At 35.4% G+C, this 14225-nt stretch overlaps 1 protein-coding gene across 1 annotated transcript; it reads left to right on the top strand.

Moving 5' to 3' along the window:
* Positions 1–9351, top strand: LOC137385564 (protein Wnt-1-like). The gene is made up of 7 exons (XM_068072049.1): positions 1–654; positions 929–1221; positions 2371–2636; positions 5571–5721; positions 6453–6572; positions 7059–7208; positions 8314–9351. Exons 1-7 carry the CDS (start codon positions 557–559, stop codon positions 8499–8501), a joined length of 1266 nt encoding a protein of 421 aa, XP_067928150.1. The 5' UTR covers positions 1–556; the 3' UTR covers positions 8502–9351.
* The last annotated feature ends 4874 nt before the right edge of the window (positions 9352–14225 follow it).

Genomic DNA, 14225 nt, shown 5'->3' with positions numbered 1-14225 from the left:
ACGCATTTTCTTGACTTCAACTCCCAGGGTTCTGAACTGCAAAGTGCACGAGGGGACACGAGCGCCGTCTTTGATTTCAATTCACTCTAGCGAAATTGGAATTTCTTTTTGTCGGACAAGCATACGCGTTTGAACTGATTGATCAGATAAGTATTTGTTCTAACGAGTCATTACTATTGAGGCTGGGCTGCAACGCAGCCCGCTTCATTAACAGCGGTGCCTTTTATTTAATTCTATAATCCACTTATCTTAAAGCAATTGAATATTTATTTATATGCCTTTTCTTTGGCATAAGTGTGTTTCATATCGCACACGCTTATGACTCTAGGGGCGGGCTGAGTATTTGTTAGAGCTTGTCTGTGATTGGATGTATTCAAGTGGAACTTGACCTTACGTTACTACTGTCGTGTGCAATATGTTTTGGATTTACCCTTTTAAACATAATTTACTTGCACCTACCACCAGTGAACAGAGCATTTGCGTGACAAGTAGCTGAATGAGAAGAAGGTCATTCTCATTTTTTTGAAATATCGATGAATTTATAACAACTGTGATTATGGTTTACTTTTCGATCATCAACATATTTATTCTTCTCGTATCTTTGCAAAGTTTTACAAACGCACGCAAAAATATTTTAAGAGGCACACGATGGTGGTAAGTGCAACACTTATATTGTATGTAAATATATATAATTTATGCTTGTTTTATCAAACATAAGATGTAACATTGCCCTTTTTATTGTATATCTCTCTTGCTGGTTGAGCACTTATAACATTAATATTCATACCAAAGACATCAAATGAGAAAAATGTCTGGTACCCAGTACATCTCATTATCTGAAATGTAAATTTAAAACAATTTACATACTGAGCTTAGAAGTTGATGTTACCCATCAACAGGTGTTTGCTATCACGCTGTCTTTTCACAGGACTCTGGCACAGGATTACCAATCACCTCAAACATATTTGGAGACAAATGAAGTTTCATCAGGAATGATGAATGACTACAACTCAGTTGAATATAATAGCGTAAACACACAGAAATTAACAAAAAAACAGCGTAAGTTAGTAGAGAAGAATTCTGGATCGTTGGAAGCGGTGGCGCAGGGAGCGCTTCAAGCTATTAAGGAGTGCCAATATCAATTTAGAACGAGACGATGGAATTGCTCGACGACCGAGGCTAACATCGGTGGTTCTATATTTGGTCGAATTCTTGATATTGGTAAGTTAGTTTGTATCATACGAGTAGTTTCTGTGTTCTAATTTCGGCAGAAATTAAAATATTGTAAATTAAATGAGACTTCATTAGGTAGCATTAAACAGACTGAAAGCTGGCAGCACTTGGTGATACCTATTAGTTTGCCCTTTGTAACATGCTGAAACTAGCGATAGCTAAAATTTATAGCAATTCCTATTGGAACCATCATTTCTCTTGACAGATATCCAGTTCCAAAAAATGTTTCGTATATTTATCATGCGTAACTGACGGGCTGGAAAATAACAGTTTCTAATGACTTAAGTCGCCAGTTGGCAAGGCAGATGCGATTTATATTACACAAATAGTTTTTTGTCATAATTAGATTAAACTATGTTTATACAGAGATTTATCACCGTGACAAGTTTGATAAAGTTATATAATCTATGGTCGTCCTTATCAGATTTCTTGAAGTTGCTAATGCAATGATAATTACTTTAAACGATTCAGCGCTGAACCATGGTCAAGTTATTTTAGTTCAAAAAACCGACCACCTGAAGGTAGATTTGAAACAAAAACTTTTAGGCTGAATTGCTTCTAAACATTTGTCACATAATTACCATGTATATTGAGAGTACAGTTTAGCCAAAGAAAACAACAATACAGGCCGATTATTTTGGTCACCATGTCAACATTATTTTATGAGCTAACGAAGACAATAGAGTCGCGATGGCCGGCTATAGGGTGTTCACCAAACAAGAGCAATTATTTAATATGCATATATTCCTAATTCTGGTTAGCTACAACATGTTTTAAAGTGAATTGGCTCATTAAATATGGATACAGAATTTCATTGTCTCCTGACCGCTAGTGACATTGTTGACCCTTGCAAAGAACTTCCTGTCCGGCTTTTTAAAATCTTTGGCAAATCATAGGCAAAAAACAGCTTGACGTTGTTACCAAGACTATAATTTCAGTGGGATAGGTTTCCTTTTGCTACTAGGTTTTTATTTCAATCGCAAGGCTGTTCAAAGATGACCTTTTCGCTTTTATTTTATTTTCACTTTTATGAAGAGTATTCTGTTAGAAAGAGGATTACAATCAATTATATTGTATTGAACTATCATAACTGTATTAGTCAGTATTAATGTATAAAAACTGTTACGATACTTGCAGGTTGTCGAGAGACAGCGTTCATTTACGCCATAACGTCAGCAGGCGTGGCGCATGCGGTGGGGAGAGCTTGTAGCGAAGGCCGAATACACACGTGCTCATGCGATTATCGAATGGAGCAACCTACAGGTGAAGACTGGAAATGGGGTGGATGCAGTGACAATTTTAAATTCGGTTATAAATTTTCTAAGCAGTTCATAGACTCTATAGAGCAAGGAGAAGATTTGCGATACATGGTCAACAAACAGAACAACGAGGCAGGGCGCAGGGTGAGTTTATCTGCGTATATACCTGTCAACCGCTTTGTAATTTGTCATGTATTTTTGGCAGTGTGTGCGTTTGAGCTTCCTATGCCTAAAACCTTAAAGTTAAGAAGAAGTCTTGTCAAACAGAACAAATAATATACATGTTTTTATCGTCAGCTTAATTTGAATCATAAAAAAATGTTTTAATTGGTGGGAAAAAACACGCTTTGCTGGACCTGAATCATTCTCCAGTTTCTCACTATGATTGCATAATTTACTTTGGTCTGACAGTGAATGCCATGAAGATTATTAGCATTTGACGACTTTCTTTCAATTTATTTTATTATCTTTAAACAGGTTGTTTGAGTAATTTTTAATAACTTGAAAAATGTTAGTTCTTTGAAGTCACTTTAATGGAGTTTTTTATAACACCTTTAGAGCAATCTGAAATATCCATAGTATGTTATAATCAATCACTATTAATCAATTCTATTGATCATTATTGTCAAGCAAATATTTGTATATAATTATTTTACACGTACTAAAAATACGAATTTAATATTCATTCAATCATAAAGCTCTAAAATGAATTGCTAAAATAACGCTTTTGATGTCTCCAAAGCTAACAAAAGTGTTCTAAAAAAAAAAGTATGACAGTTAGATTTTTGCTCAATTTTTTAAACATTAATTTCTACATAGTTAGCAACTTTCTGTGAGAAAACAGCAAATGTGAAACAGAAAATCTAAGCAAGTTTGGTTTGTCCGCAAAAGAACCAAAAGGCAATCCCTTTTCGACAAATGCTATTCACCTGTATCCCTGTTTTATTCACATATGACAATAGACAGTGGTATTTCTTTTGAGTTGCTGCTAAAATGTTCCATCCCGTAGATTCATTTTAAAGGATCGGTGTTTTGAGTTGAGTATCTCTATAAAGAGGCTGGCATAGCACCCGTTTGTCGAGTGTGTATTTTGCCTCTAATATAATATTATCAGTATGAGTGATCTTCGTGTCATCTAGTGTACTTCTCATCATCCCTCACCTGTTGCACATGTTCACACTCCGCTTTTGTTCTATGAAATCAGTTTAAGAGAATTCGTAACTTTGTAATCTGAGTGGATAGCCTTTCTTGATTCAACATTCAATGGCGTCTATTGTTGAAAATCAACAGTCTCAATATTCTCATCGCGAAGACTGACGAACGATATCACAGAGAATTACATTTACTCTGAACACGCACAGGATGTTTTCATGTTCGGCGTTTGGTCACATCTGTCTTGTACTTGAGCTAGTGATCGCACCAGAAGTTGAAGCAATAAATCGAGACAGGACGACATGGAACAGTTTAGGGCATTCGTCGTCACATTTGTTGGCTCTGACCAGCCTTCTAAGCGTTCAAAAACCCAAAGTATTTTGAACATTTTGACAAAGTGTGAATCTTGGGTGATTAGTTGCTATGACAATCCTTTGATCTTACACGGGAGAATTTTGCACCATATTTGTCAGTCTGGTTGTATATACTGAATAATGAGAATTTTTGTTAAAACCATCAAAAGATTTTAATATTTTTATCTTGAGAGAGACATCGGTGACTCGGGTTAGCGGAGAACTCCCGTATCTTCATAAACTCAATCATTCACTAATTAATCTTTGTTCTCTGTAATCTAATCTGTTTATTGATTCATTGAGAAATCTCTACCTGCTTTCCCTCGTTTACTCCAGTTAATGTGTCGGTGAAATATCTTGTCTGGTCTATCATCTCGCCATCCACTTGGCGTGTTTGTCTCTGGCATATACAGAGTTTCCTCCACAATGGAACAGTAGGATAGCGAGTTGCATACATAAATAATGCCATCATCATTTTTATAGTTATGTATACTTCAAAAAACTAATGGATTAATCTTTCTGATGGTTTTCTGAGACAGGTGCTAGGGTGAGCAAAAAGTCATGCCATGTTTTCTTTTTTAATGTAAACAATCATCTTTATCTGTGTTTGATCTAAGCTTGGAATAAAATGTTTGAAAGAAAGGTAGAATCTATCGGAATTGTTTAATCATATGGTCAACATGTTTGATAGGAACTCCAATCAATTGAACTCTTAGATTTTGGGTAATGTTGGTTAGTCAATGAATGCCAAGGTTCCATATCATATAGATCATCTCTATGTACTTATTCTACCAATTTGGTATTTGTAAGTAGTATGCGTTTTATGACAGGTAGACTGCTTTTGTAACTAACTGCATTTTAGCCAAGAGCCTTGTGATCTAAACACTCCTGAAAATATAAAGTTTTTGCTTTTCAATTCTTTTTTGAAACCCCCAAACTACTACCAATCTTATAACAACTTTTTAACAGTTTAGTAGTGTTCTAAAAATGCTACAAGTTATAGTAAACTGAAGTGTGATATATGATTTACTCTTAATCAAAATCGTTACCTAATTCGCCATGACACTCGGTCGGTATAACCACAGGAGCTGTTCTAAGTAGAACAACATGTACTTATTTGTTTCCTCTAAAGACTTGTATTGGCTGAATCATTTTCCAGTAGCAATCGCAAACATTCTAGAACATTCCTCCACTCCCATTAGTGAGATGAAATTCTGTTAGATGACGAGCTTATACACAGATGATGGATTATTACAATCGCTAAATGATGAAATATTTCGCTTAAAACCTGTCTGAACTCGCTTCACTGTCAGTGGATCTTCACACCAGAAGCTTTCATCACTAATTTGTTAAATTGAATCAACAAGTTTAAATTAACTTGTAACCGTTACATCTCTGAGCTCATATCTTCTATTAGAACTAATTTGAAGGTTTTTCATTGAGGTAAATTAAATGAAAACTCATAGATTATATTATCATATTATTATATTTACTTATTATTATATCATACACAAGCACAACTGCGTGTTGTTCTTAAGGCAAGCTGTCTAAGATAATATTTGTGGCATTGCAGCATGTGGTCAGTGAAACGACACAGCAGTGCAAGTGCCATGGAATGTCAGGCAGCTGTACTATGCGAACCTGCTGGATGAGAATGCCATCATTCAGGCAGGTTGGCGAACTGCTCAAAGAAAAATTTGATGGTGCAAGCAAAGTGTACGCCGGTAAGTTGATGCTAATCTTTGCTGCCTCTATTTATAGGTACACCATTTTCTCGCTGCTTCAATTCCCTGACTCACAACCTTATCGTTAATCTACTAACATACAGATGCTTGTCTACCGCGGTGTCTTACGCCTTAATAATTCAATTTCATTCGAATAATGCGAGAAATTTCAAATATCTCGAATATCTGGGGTAGGTGTTAATAGCTATACGTTAAAAGTTATTAATGCTTTGATGAAGCAGACCCGTTGAGAAATAAAAGCCAGTGCCGCCTATCAACAAAGTGTCTCGTTCACAATTAGTATGTTTCACAACAGTCAACCTTTTTATTTGTGTGTAGAGGTTAGTTGCAGGTAAAACAATGGCTTAAAGAGAACAATGAAAATAAGGCGGTTAGCGTTAAAAGAGACTTGAAACGTTTTCAAGCAATGCCGACCTAAAAGGGCTCTAACTTGTTTAGACCGATCAACTGTGTTTACGTTCACATTTGTATTATATTTATTCTACTCATAGTTTGAAAGAAATTGTCAAAAACAATATAGTTTAAGCGTTTCATTTTCCTTCTAATTGGCTACAAACAATGACAAATATCTTTAGAACTTTGTGTTGTTTAATTAACTGCGCTCTATGTCTCCTCGCTGCCTATTGGTTACTAACATTATAACTTTGTACTGAGTGGCTGTGCTGCGTTCTTGTGTGTGCCCAACGTTTGTATAAAACTCTTGGCTTTAGGTAATGACTGGGATTCTGGTGCCAACAAGGTTTCTTCCAACAGTAACCGACCTAGTCGGTCGTCCAACGGTAGATCAGTATCTTCCAATCGCATACGCGACAATGCTCTTGCTAAACCAGGTTGGTTTGCTTGTTTTGTAACCCTCTGAATGACAAGGTTCTTCATATAATGCTCGCACACTAGGCAAAGAAGCGAGGCTCAGACCATGTGTTTGGGTGATTTATTTCTTTGGCGCTAATAACGTCGCTTATATATGCTATCTTAAAATGTGAAACAATGAAGCAAAATATTGAATATAAAATTAAAGCATAAAATATTATACAATATTTAAATCTAATACATGTTGTGTACTTCATTCATAACAAAGTGTAAAATAACGTATAATGTATACTTTATAGTAAAATATAAAGCCTTGAAAAGCAATTTAATATATCATCAATAATTAGTATATTATAATTAGTAATAGTAGTATTCTTATATAACATCAGTTTACAGCTTTCACATATTAAATGCTCTGTTGGAAATATGGAATTGTCTTCTTTATATTGATAATTTTATGTGAGGATAGCCTTTAGTAACCTCAGGCTAATTACGTTATTTTATAGAAAATCACGCTAAGAAAAGTAAGAAGAACAAATTTAACTTCATTCCCGTAGACGAAAGCCATAAAACTCCGACGAGAAAAGATATGGTCTATTTTGAAGATTCACCAGACTTCTGCTCGTCTTCGTCGGAAAACAAATACAACTTTGGAGGTTTGTGGCTGATTATGCATTGCAAAAACAATATTTGGTTGTTAATTACCTAATTTATTGGCTTTCATATTTATTACATAATAGCGATGATTAAGCAATAGTCATGGTCTGTCTCTACAGAGTACTTTTAATGTCAATTTTTGGTATTAAAATGGCCTGTTGAAACACTATTACAGCAATAAAAATGCACTAAAAGTTCTTTTTTTGATTAACGTGAATGTTTGTGAGACTGTACGAACAAGTTCTGGAATAAAACTTTGAAATAAATCTATGTTTTTGTAGGAAAATTTCATAATGCTAATTAAAATATTTTTGGAATCTATAGCAACATGTAATAGTATGACAAATGCCTGCGTGCTTATAATGGAGATTCGCTCTCTTTTGCATTCCGTAAAACTTTCAGCTTGTGTTCATCGAGAAGAGTGTTATAAAACTGTATGGCAATTCTGTAAAAACCATGAATGACTTTAACATTTTATTTTCTGCCTCGTAAAATCAATGTTTTTAAGCTAATAAATGGAAAACACGGTCACCTCCAGAGAACATCACCTTAGTATTTAGTGGCAAAATTCTGGCCTGACCACTCTCAAGGTGTGTAATACTTCATCGTGATCATTGTAGAATATTTAATTTGTCTGTAAAAATACCCAAGGTTAAAATAGCGTACACTTGAAAGGGAGGAAAAAAGACAAGCACTCTAGCTAGTAACAAAGTCATTTAAACTGTTGAATATTATTAAATACGCAATTGAGTTTTTAGGAAATATGTTAGACTTTGAAATGTCTTATCTTCCGTTATAAAAAGGGAAATATGTGATAAATTAGAAATAGCGCTTAGTACAAATTTTCACGTTCAGCAGTAGGGTGAATTATTGTTGTTCCAAGGTTAAAACATGTATTATTTATCATACTTAATAACGAAAAAGTAATGTTCAGGCTAGCTGATTGCACTGATGCCATAAACCATGTACACAAATGCAGGAGTTCAAAGTTGATTGTGTATAGAAAGTTACTAACATAAGGTTGACCTAATAAGCAGTGCTAAAAACACAGCCATCACACTCCGTCCGTTGAAAACGAATAACGCTTGATACGTGTTATTTTAGGAACATCGGGGAGAGAATGTAATGAGACATCTTTGGGTATAGATGGCTGCAGTCTCATGTGCTGTCAAAGAGGTTATAGGACAGAAAAGTATATAGCCCAAACGCGATGCAGTTGTATATTCAAATGGTGCTGCGAAGTCGAATGTCAAGTATGCCCAGAGGAAAGGGTTCGCCACATATGCAACTGATGTCGATAGCGTTTCATATTAATCCTTCCAGGTGTTATCATCTTCTTTTCTTACCGGTGACTAAGCAAAGAGTGGGCCAGTGCCCAGCAAAAGCCATAGTCACTGTTATACTATGAATGGGAGAGCGCAACTCTTTAAAATAATTGGCAACCTGATAACTTGAATTTGTCTTCTCTCATTCCATGACAATAATACTCATTATATAGGGATGACAGAGTGTTGATGCTTATACACGGCCTAACTTTATCTTTTTTATATGCAGTTGTATGCGAATGTGTTTCGTTTTCTCAAAATCATTTGTGCAGAATAGTCTTATAAAAGTAACTCAAGAAATAATCATTAACTGCGACTGCATAGCTTGTAGAATCTCCACACCATCATTGTAAATAGTTTCAAGTTTTTGCATAATGCCACGGCCTTTGCTTGCTTATGTTATAATTCAAAATCACTGTTATTTGTAAATTTTATTTATTTCTAATGATCAACTTTTCGAGGTTATATTATATGCTCTAGATGGATGCAGCATTACTTCACGCTAGCCGTAACATGAACTGCGCCTAATGCTATATATTTATGCTGCAAACATTGCCTGTTATTCTCTTTTGATGGACTAGTCACAGTTGACTTTTACAGTTGGCAAATTAGCTAGATATTATTTCCTGATTGTATTGTTTTTCTGCATTGCTGTGTTAGCCTGCTAGCAATCTATAAGACTTATGACCTCTATGACAACCTGATTTCTGAGGTATGACCTTTGTTACTACAATAAATTTTTATATTTTTGTGATTAAAACTTGCCTTTGGAGTTTTCTTCTCTTGACTTGGTACGCTATTATACAGAACTTCCTTGAATTAAAGGCCCATGAATATCACGTCTCACTCTTACTTTTTATAGATAACTAAGCATACTCAGAAGGCAGCATAAGCTACTTTTATCTATAAAACGATACAAGAAGAATCTACCTGTTCAGATAATTTATTGGAAATCAAGCTAAAAAAACAAAAGTTTTAAAGCCGCAAGTTGCAGTCATTTGGTACTATTGACAGACCAATTATGATCATAATTTTCTCATCATTTGTCACTGATACATAAGAGTTGTCTTCTAATCGGAATAGATAACTCTAAAGTTTTTAACAAAGAATTTCTATGAACCCATTTCTATGGCTAACTGCATAGACCTATTAACTATACTAGACTGGGCAATGCGAAGCCACGGTTTCCTACATAAATAGCCACATTCTTTGCGACGTAACGTCAACGCTTTGTTCACTTGCAGCTGGTCAGGCAAGCGAGTCATCATTGTTTACATTGAAAAAATGACAGAGAAAGCGTTGTTGCTACATGTAATTTGACATAACTACTAAAGTAAACAAGATATTGGTTTAAAATTTTAGATGCAAAGCTTATACACTATGCATTTCCTACCCTGCAAATTTGTAAACATAAAGTTGAATATTTCATATGTAAAGTGCCAGTAAAAATGTATATTGATCTATTAAAAAAATATTGCAAAATTATCAATGTTGCCCTATGCTATGGGCTAACATGGCAGATAGCTAGGTGTACAAACTGATTTCAAATGCATACACACTGGTAAATGGTACACTAATTGCAGTTGCCATGAACATAAATGTTGGGCCTTAAGTGTTATGCAAACAGCATCAGAAAAATCGTAGAAAACAAACGACAAATGGTACACTTTTCTAGACATATTGTGACAGGCTACACATGACTAAAGACGACCAGTCGGCTGAGCTTTGATCTAAGATTACTCTTGTTAGCTGCTACCTTTGTAGCCTCATGGTGAATTCTTATTCTGACATATCTGGATGTGATAGTTTTAACTAACGCTGCGCTGTGACTTGAGGATGGAAATTCCTGATGCAAATTGCTTTGTAAAACCAATAAAAGAGTCTTAGTGACTACCAGCTTGTGTATGTCTGCAGTGATTCCTTGTAAGTTGACGCACTGCCAAATGATCTGTTCTGAGCCTAGACATATCTTTGTGATGACAGGATGAGGTGTAAACAGACCACCTCTATCTTTTACACTGATTAGCGTCGCATCATCCCTGGTGCGTAAACCTGAACAGGAGGCTCTAAAGCTGGTGCAATCATTGCAGTTGAGTTTTAAGCTCCGTACCACATAACCTGCTAAATAAATATCATATGTTAATATTATTATAAAAAGTATATGTATCAACCGTAAAATAAATTTACCTACATCTCACTGATTTGCTGCAGTATTATTTCAAGCCACTCTGCTACCTGTATATCTGTTCTATACACTAACAATAAGTGAAAGTAGCTAATACCAAAATACATGTACATACCTAAATCATGTACCACAATATGGGCAGTCATGCAGTTTAGCACATGCAGCAAGGCTGCAATGTGTGCCAGATCTCTTGTTTTGTAGAAAATTTGGAGGAATTGGTTGTATTTACCTACTAATGTACTCCACTATGTCCGAGACAGATTTTGACAGATCGATTTCCAGCCGTTCGCTTGATTCCAAATAATCATGGAAGTTATCGTCACTTTCTACATGAATTTTTCTTCGTTTAGATGAGAGAAGTAGGGAGCAGGAGCCATCTGGGCTATCACAATCAAGACAGTTAGCACTCGTGCTAGGTGTGATGTCTGTTTTCACTAGTCGAGCTTTCAGTGCAGATTTGAAGCTACAGACATCTGGATTATTGTTGAAACCTCCCTTGGCCTGAATCTTTGAGGGCAGTGTTTCTATATGCTCTTGTCCAAGCTTGTACAGAAGTAGATACTTGGCCTCTCGAAATGTTTGAAAAATTTAATTCCCTATTCCAAGGTACGAGGTACGCTTATGTAGAGGGTCGGGAATGATCTCTTCAGATTGCTTGGCGGCTGTTGGCTCTTCATAGCAAAGTGAAGGTTCCAGGACTGGCTCATCTCGGTCTGGTGGAGATGATTTAGATAGTGTTGGTCGGCATAACAGTCAGCTATGTTTTAGTTGAGTCGGTTGTAAATATTTTGGCAGAGAATCAAATACCCTTGGTACAGCAGTAGGCTTTAGCATGGCAGCCATCGTCAGACCAGAAGGTCTGCAGGAGATCACTGCCGAGCGCAGAGTATTTGGAAGGCATCCAGTCCTTACGTTTCACGGCGTCTATCCACTTGTTACATATGTCTAGGTGTTTTTCTTCCGATGAAAAGGTGTGAAAACTGAGTTAATTATCTTTTGCTGGGGTATTAGAACAACCAAATGCACAGCAAAAAATTTTACTTTTGTCCTGCAAAATAATCAGTAAATAATTGCATTCTTGTGAGACCATCATAAAGTAAAAATCTTTTCGTTGGGTTTAACTACAATTCTAAATATAGCACAGCCATCACCATACTCATTTACTAGCCTATGTCCACCTGCCATGGTGGTGAAAAACTTCATGAAATGGGCAACACTTCGTCTACTTCGTGGTTGGCACCTCTTTGTGCGAAGCAACTTTTCAAATATTAGTGCCAGCAATGAACTTCAAGAAAACATTTTGGAAAAAAACTATTATTTGTATGCATATCTCGGAAAAACCCGCAAGATTTCTTGCTCTTCATATCTAGGTACCTCTCACAACCACACTTGAAAATAATTGGAGTAAAATTTACCTTCGAATCATTTCCAGTGCTGGTAGTTGCTCCACTCTCCATGGCTTCCTACTTAAAACTATGGCCTGGACTAGGCAAAGTGAACAAAACAACAAAGTGAACATAAACCTATTTTCTGATGCTGTTTGCATAACACCTAAGACTCAACATTTATATTCATGGCAGACTGGAATCAGTGTACCATTTACCAGTGTGTATGCATTTGAAATCAGTTTGTACACCTAGCTATCTGACATGTTAGCCCATAGCATAGGGCAACATTGATAATTTTGCAATATTTTTTTAATAGATCAATATACATTTTTACTGGCACTTTACATATGAAATATTCAACTTTATGTTTACAAATTTGCAGGGTAGGAAATGCATAGTGTATAAGCTTTGCATCTAAAATTTTAAACCAATATCTTGTGTACTTTAGTAGTTATGTCAAATTACATGTGGCAGCAAAGCTTTCTCTGTCATTTTTTCAATGTAAACAATGATGACTCGCTTGCCTGACCAGCTGCAAGCGAACAAAGCGTTGACGTTACGTCGCAAAGAATGTGGCTATTTAAGTAGGACACAATGCTGAGCCGTGATGCATTGGATTGCCCAGTCTAGTATAGTTAATAGGTCTATGGGCTAACTGTTGCTTTTTCCCCTTTTTTGTTTTACTATTGTTGTATGGCCTAATTTGAAAAACCTTTCTATTTGTGAAATGAAATTATTGCCAATAAAGTACTATAGATATATAACTCATAGAGCTTGTTGAAGGGACAACTCTTAAATACTTATGGTTCTGTCGGTTACTTTGGGGAAAGATCAGAGTTTTAAATTCGCTAAAGCTATAAACATATTAATCTATTTTCACCAATAAAAAATTAATGTACTGACTGTAATAAGAAATTGAGCTACATTTTAGGTTTTTTGTCTATGAACTCCAAAACGACTCCGGCTATAATTTTTTTTTATTAAATAAAAAATCCAGTAGAAAATGAATCAAGTTTATTAAAATACTAAAGAGATAACTAAAGTATTAATTTTATATTATACTAAATGAATGCCCGGCGTTGCACGGGTAATAAAATAATTACCCAAAAAATTTGATTGATTTACCTGGTAAGCTAGTAATTTAAGCTAGTCTAAATCTTTACTATAATAGCAGCCGTTAAGCTAGCTTGACGCGTAGTTACGTTATGCGTAATGTCAAGCTGACCAATAATATTTTCGCACGCGCTGAATGAACCTCTTCCCTACTATACCATAGGATGACAAGAACAGCGTAGATCATTGGGTAGCTCGCAGGTCTGCAGACCCGGAGGGTGTCAGCTCAAATCTAGTGTGGAGCACATTTTCATATCTAAAACTTAATTGCTATAACTGGACAGATGACAGGTAGACACTGAGATTTATACATAATTATGTAGATTAATTAATTATAAACTCTTGTTTTGTAAGATTTTACTTTCACCAACTTGTATCCTATCAGGTTATATTAGTAAAGAAATCTAAAACACTATGTCTATGATAATACAAAATTGGTTTTTGGTTTAGAAAGGCTTTTTGCAAATCCAAACTCTCTCACACTACAGACCTTCTTTGCTGTTGTCTAGGACTTGTCTAGGCTTGTCTAGGACTTGTTGATAATAGGAAAATATCTAATCTCACATGTTTAAGCTGACTGAGGCATATATGCTGTGCCTATAAAAAACTTACTTTCCCCGATTAATTCTTTTTCTAGTATTAATTAAAGATTATAAAACACAAGAAAAAATGGTTGTTTCCATTTTCATGATCACACTCAACTCGTATAAGTCATCCAACATGTTTGCAGTGTTTGTAATTTTTGTGTAGCTTTTTTGGGACTGAAGTGAACGGCTCAAATTGAAAAACAGCCATCAATAAATTAAAAAATATTTAAAAGAAAATTTTTTTCTGGTCAATGATACTAGTAAGAGGTTTTTTCATGGGTAGCTGACCGAAATATCTCCAAGCTCAATAAACTAGGAGATTATGTTTCATGCATATATTTGAAATGAAAATGCTCAAATTGTATTGCATGCGATTTCACCTTTGGGTGGTGTTCAATAAAGCCAGAATTTGCTGAAA

The sequence above is a fragment of the Watersipora subatra genome, chromosome 1, assembly GCF_963576615.1.
Source record: "Watersipora subatra chromosome 1, tzWatSuba1.1, whole genome shotgun sequence".
Taxonomy (NCBI): domain Eukaryota; kingdom Metazoa; phylum Bryozoa; class Gymnolaemata; order Cheilostomatida; family Watersiporidae; genus Watersipora; species Watersipora subatra.
This window is presented reverse-complemented; position numbering and strand designations above follow the sequence as displayed.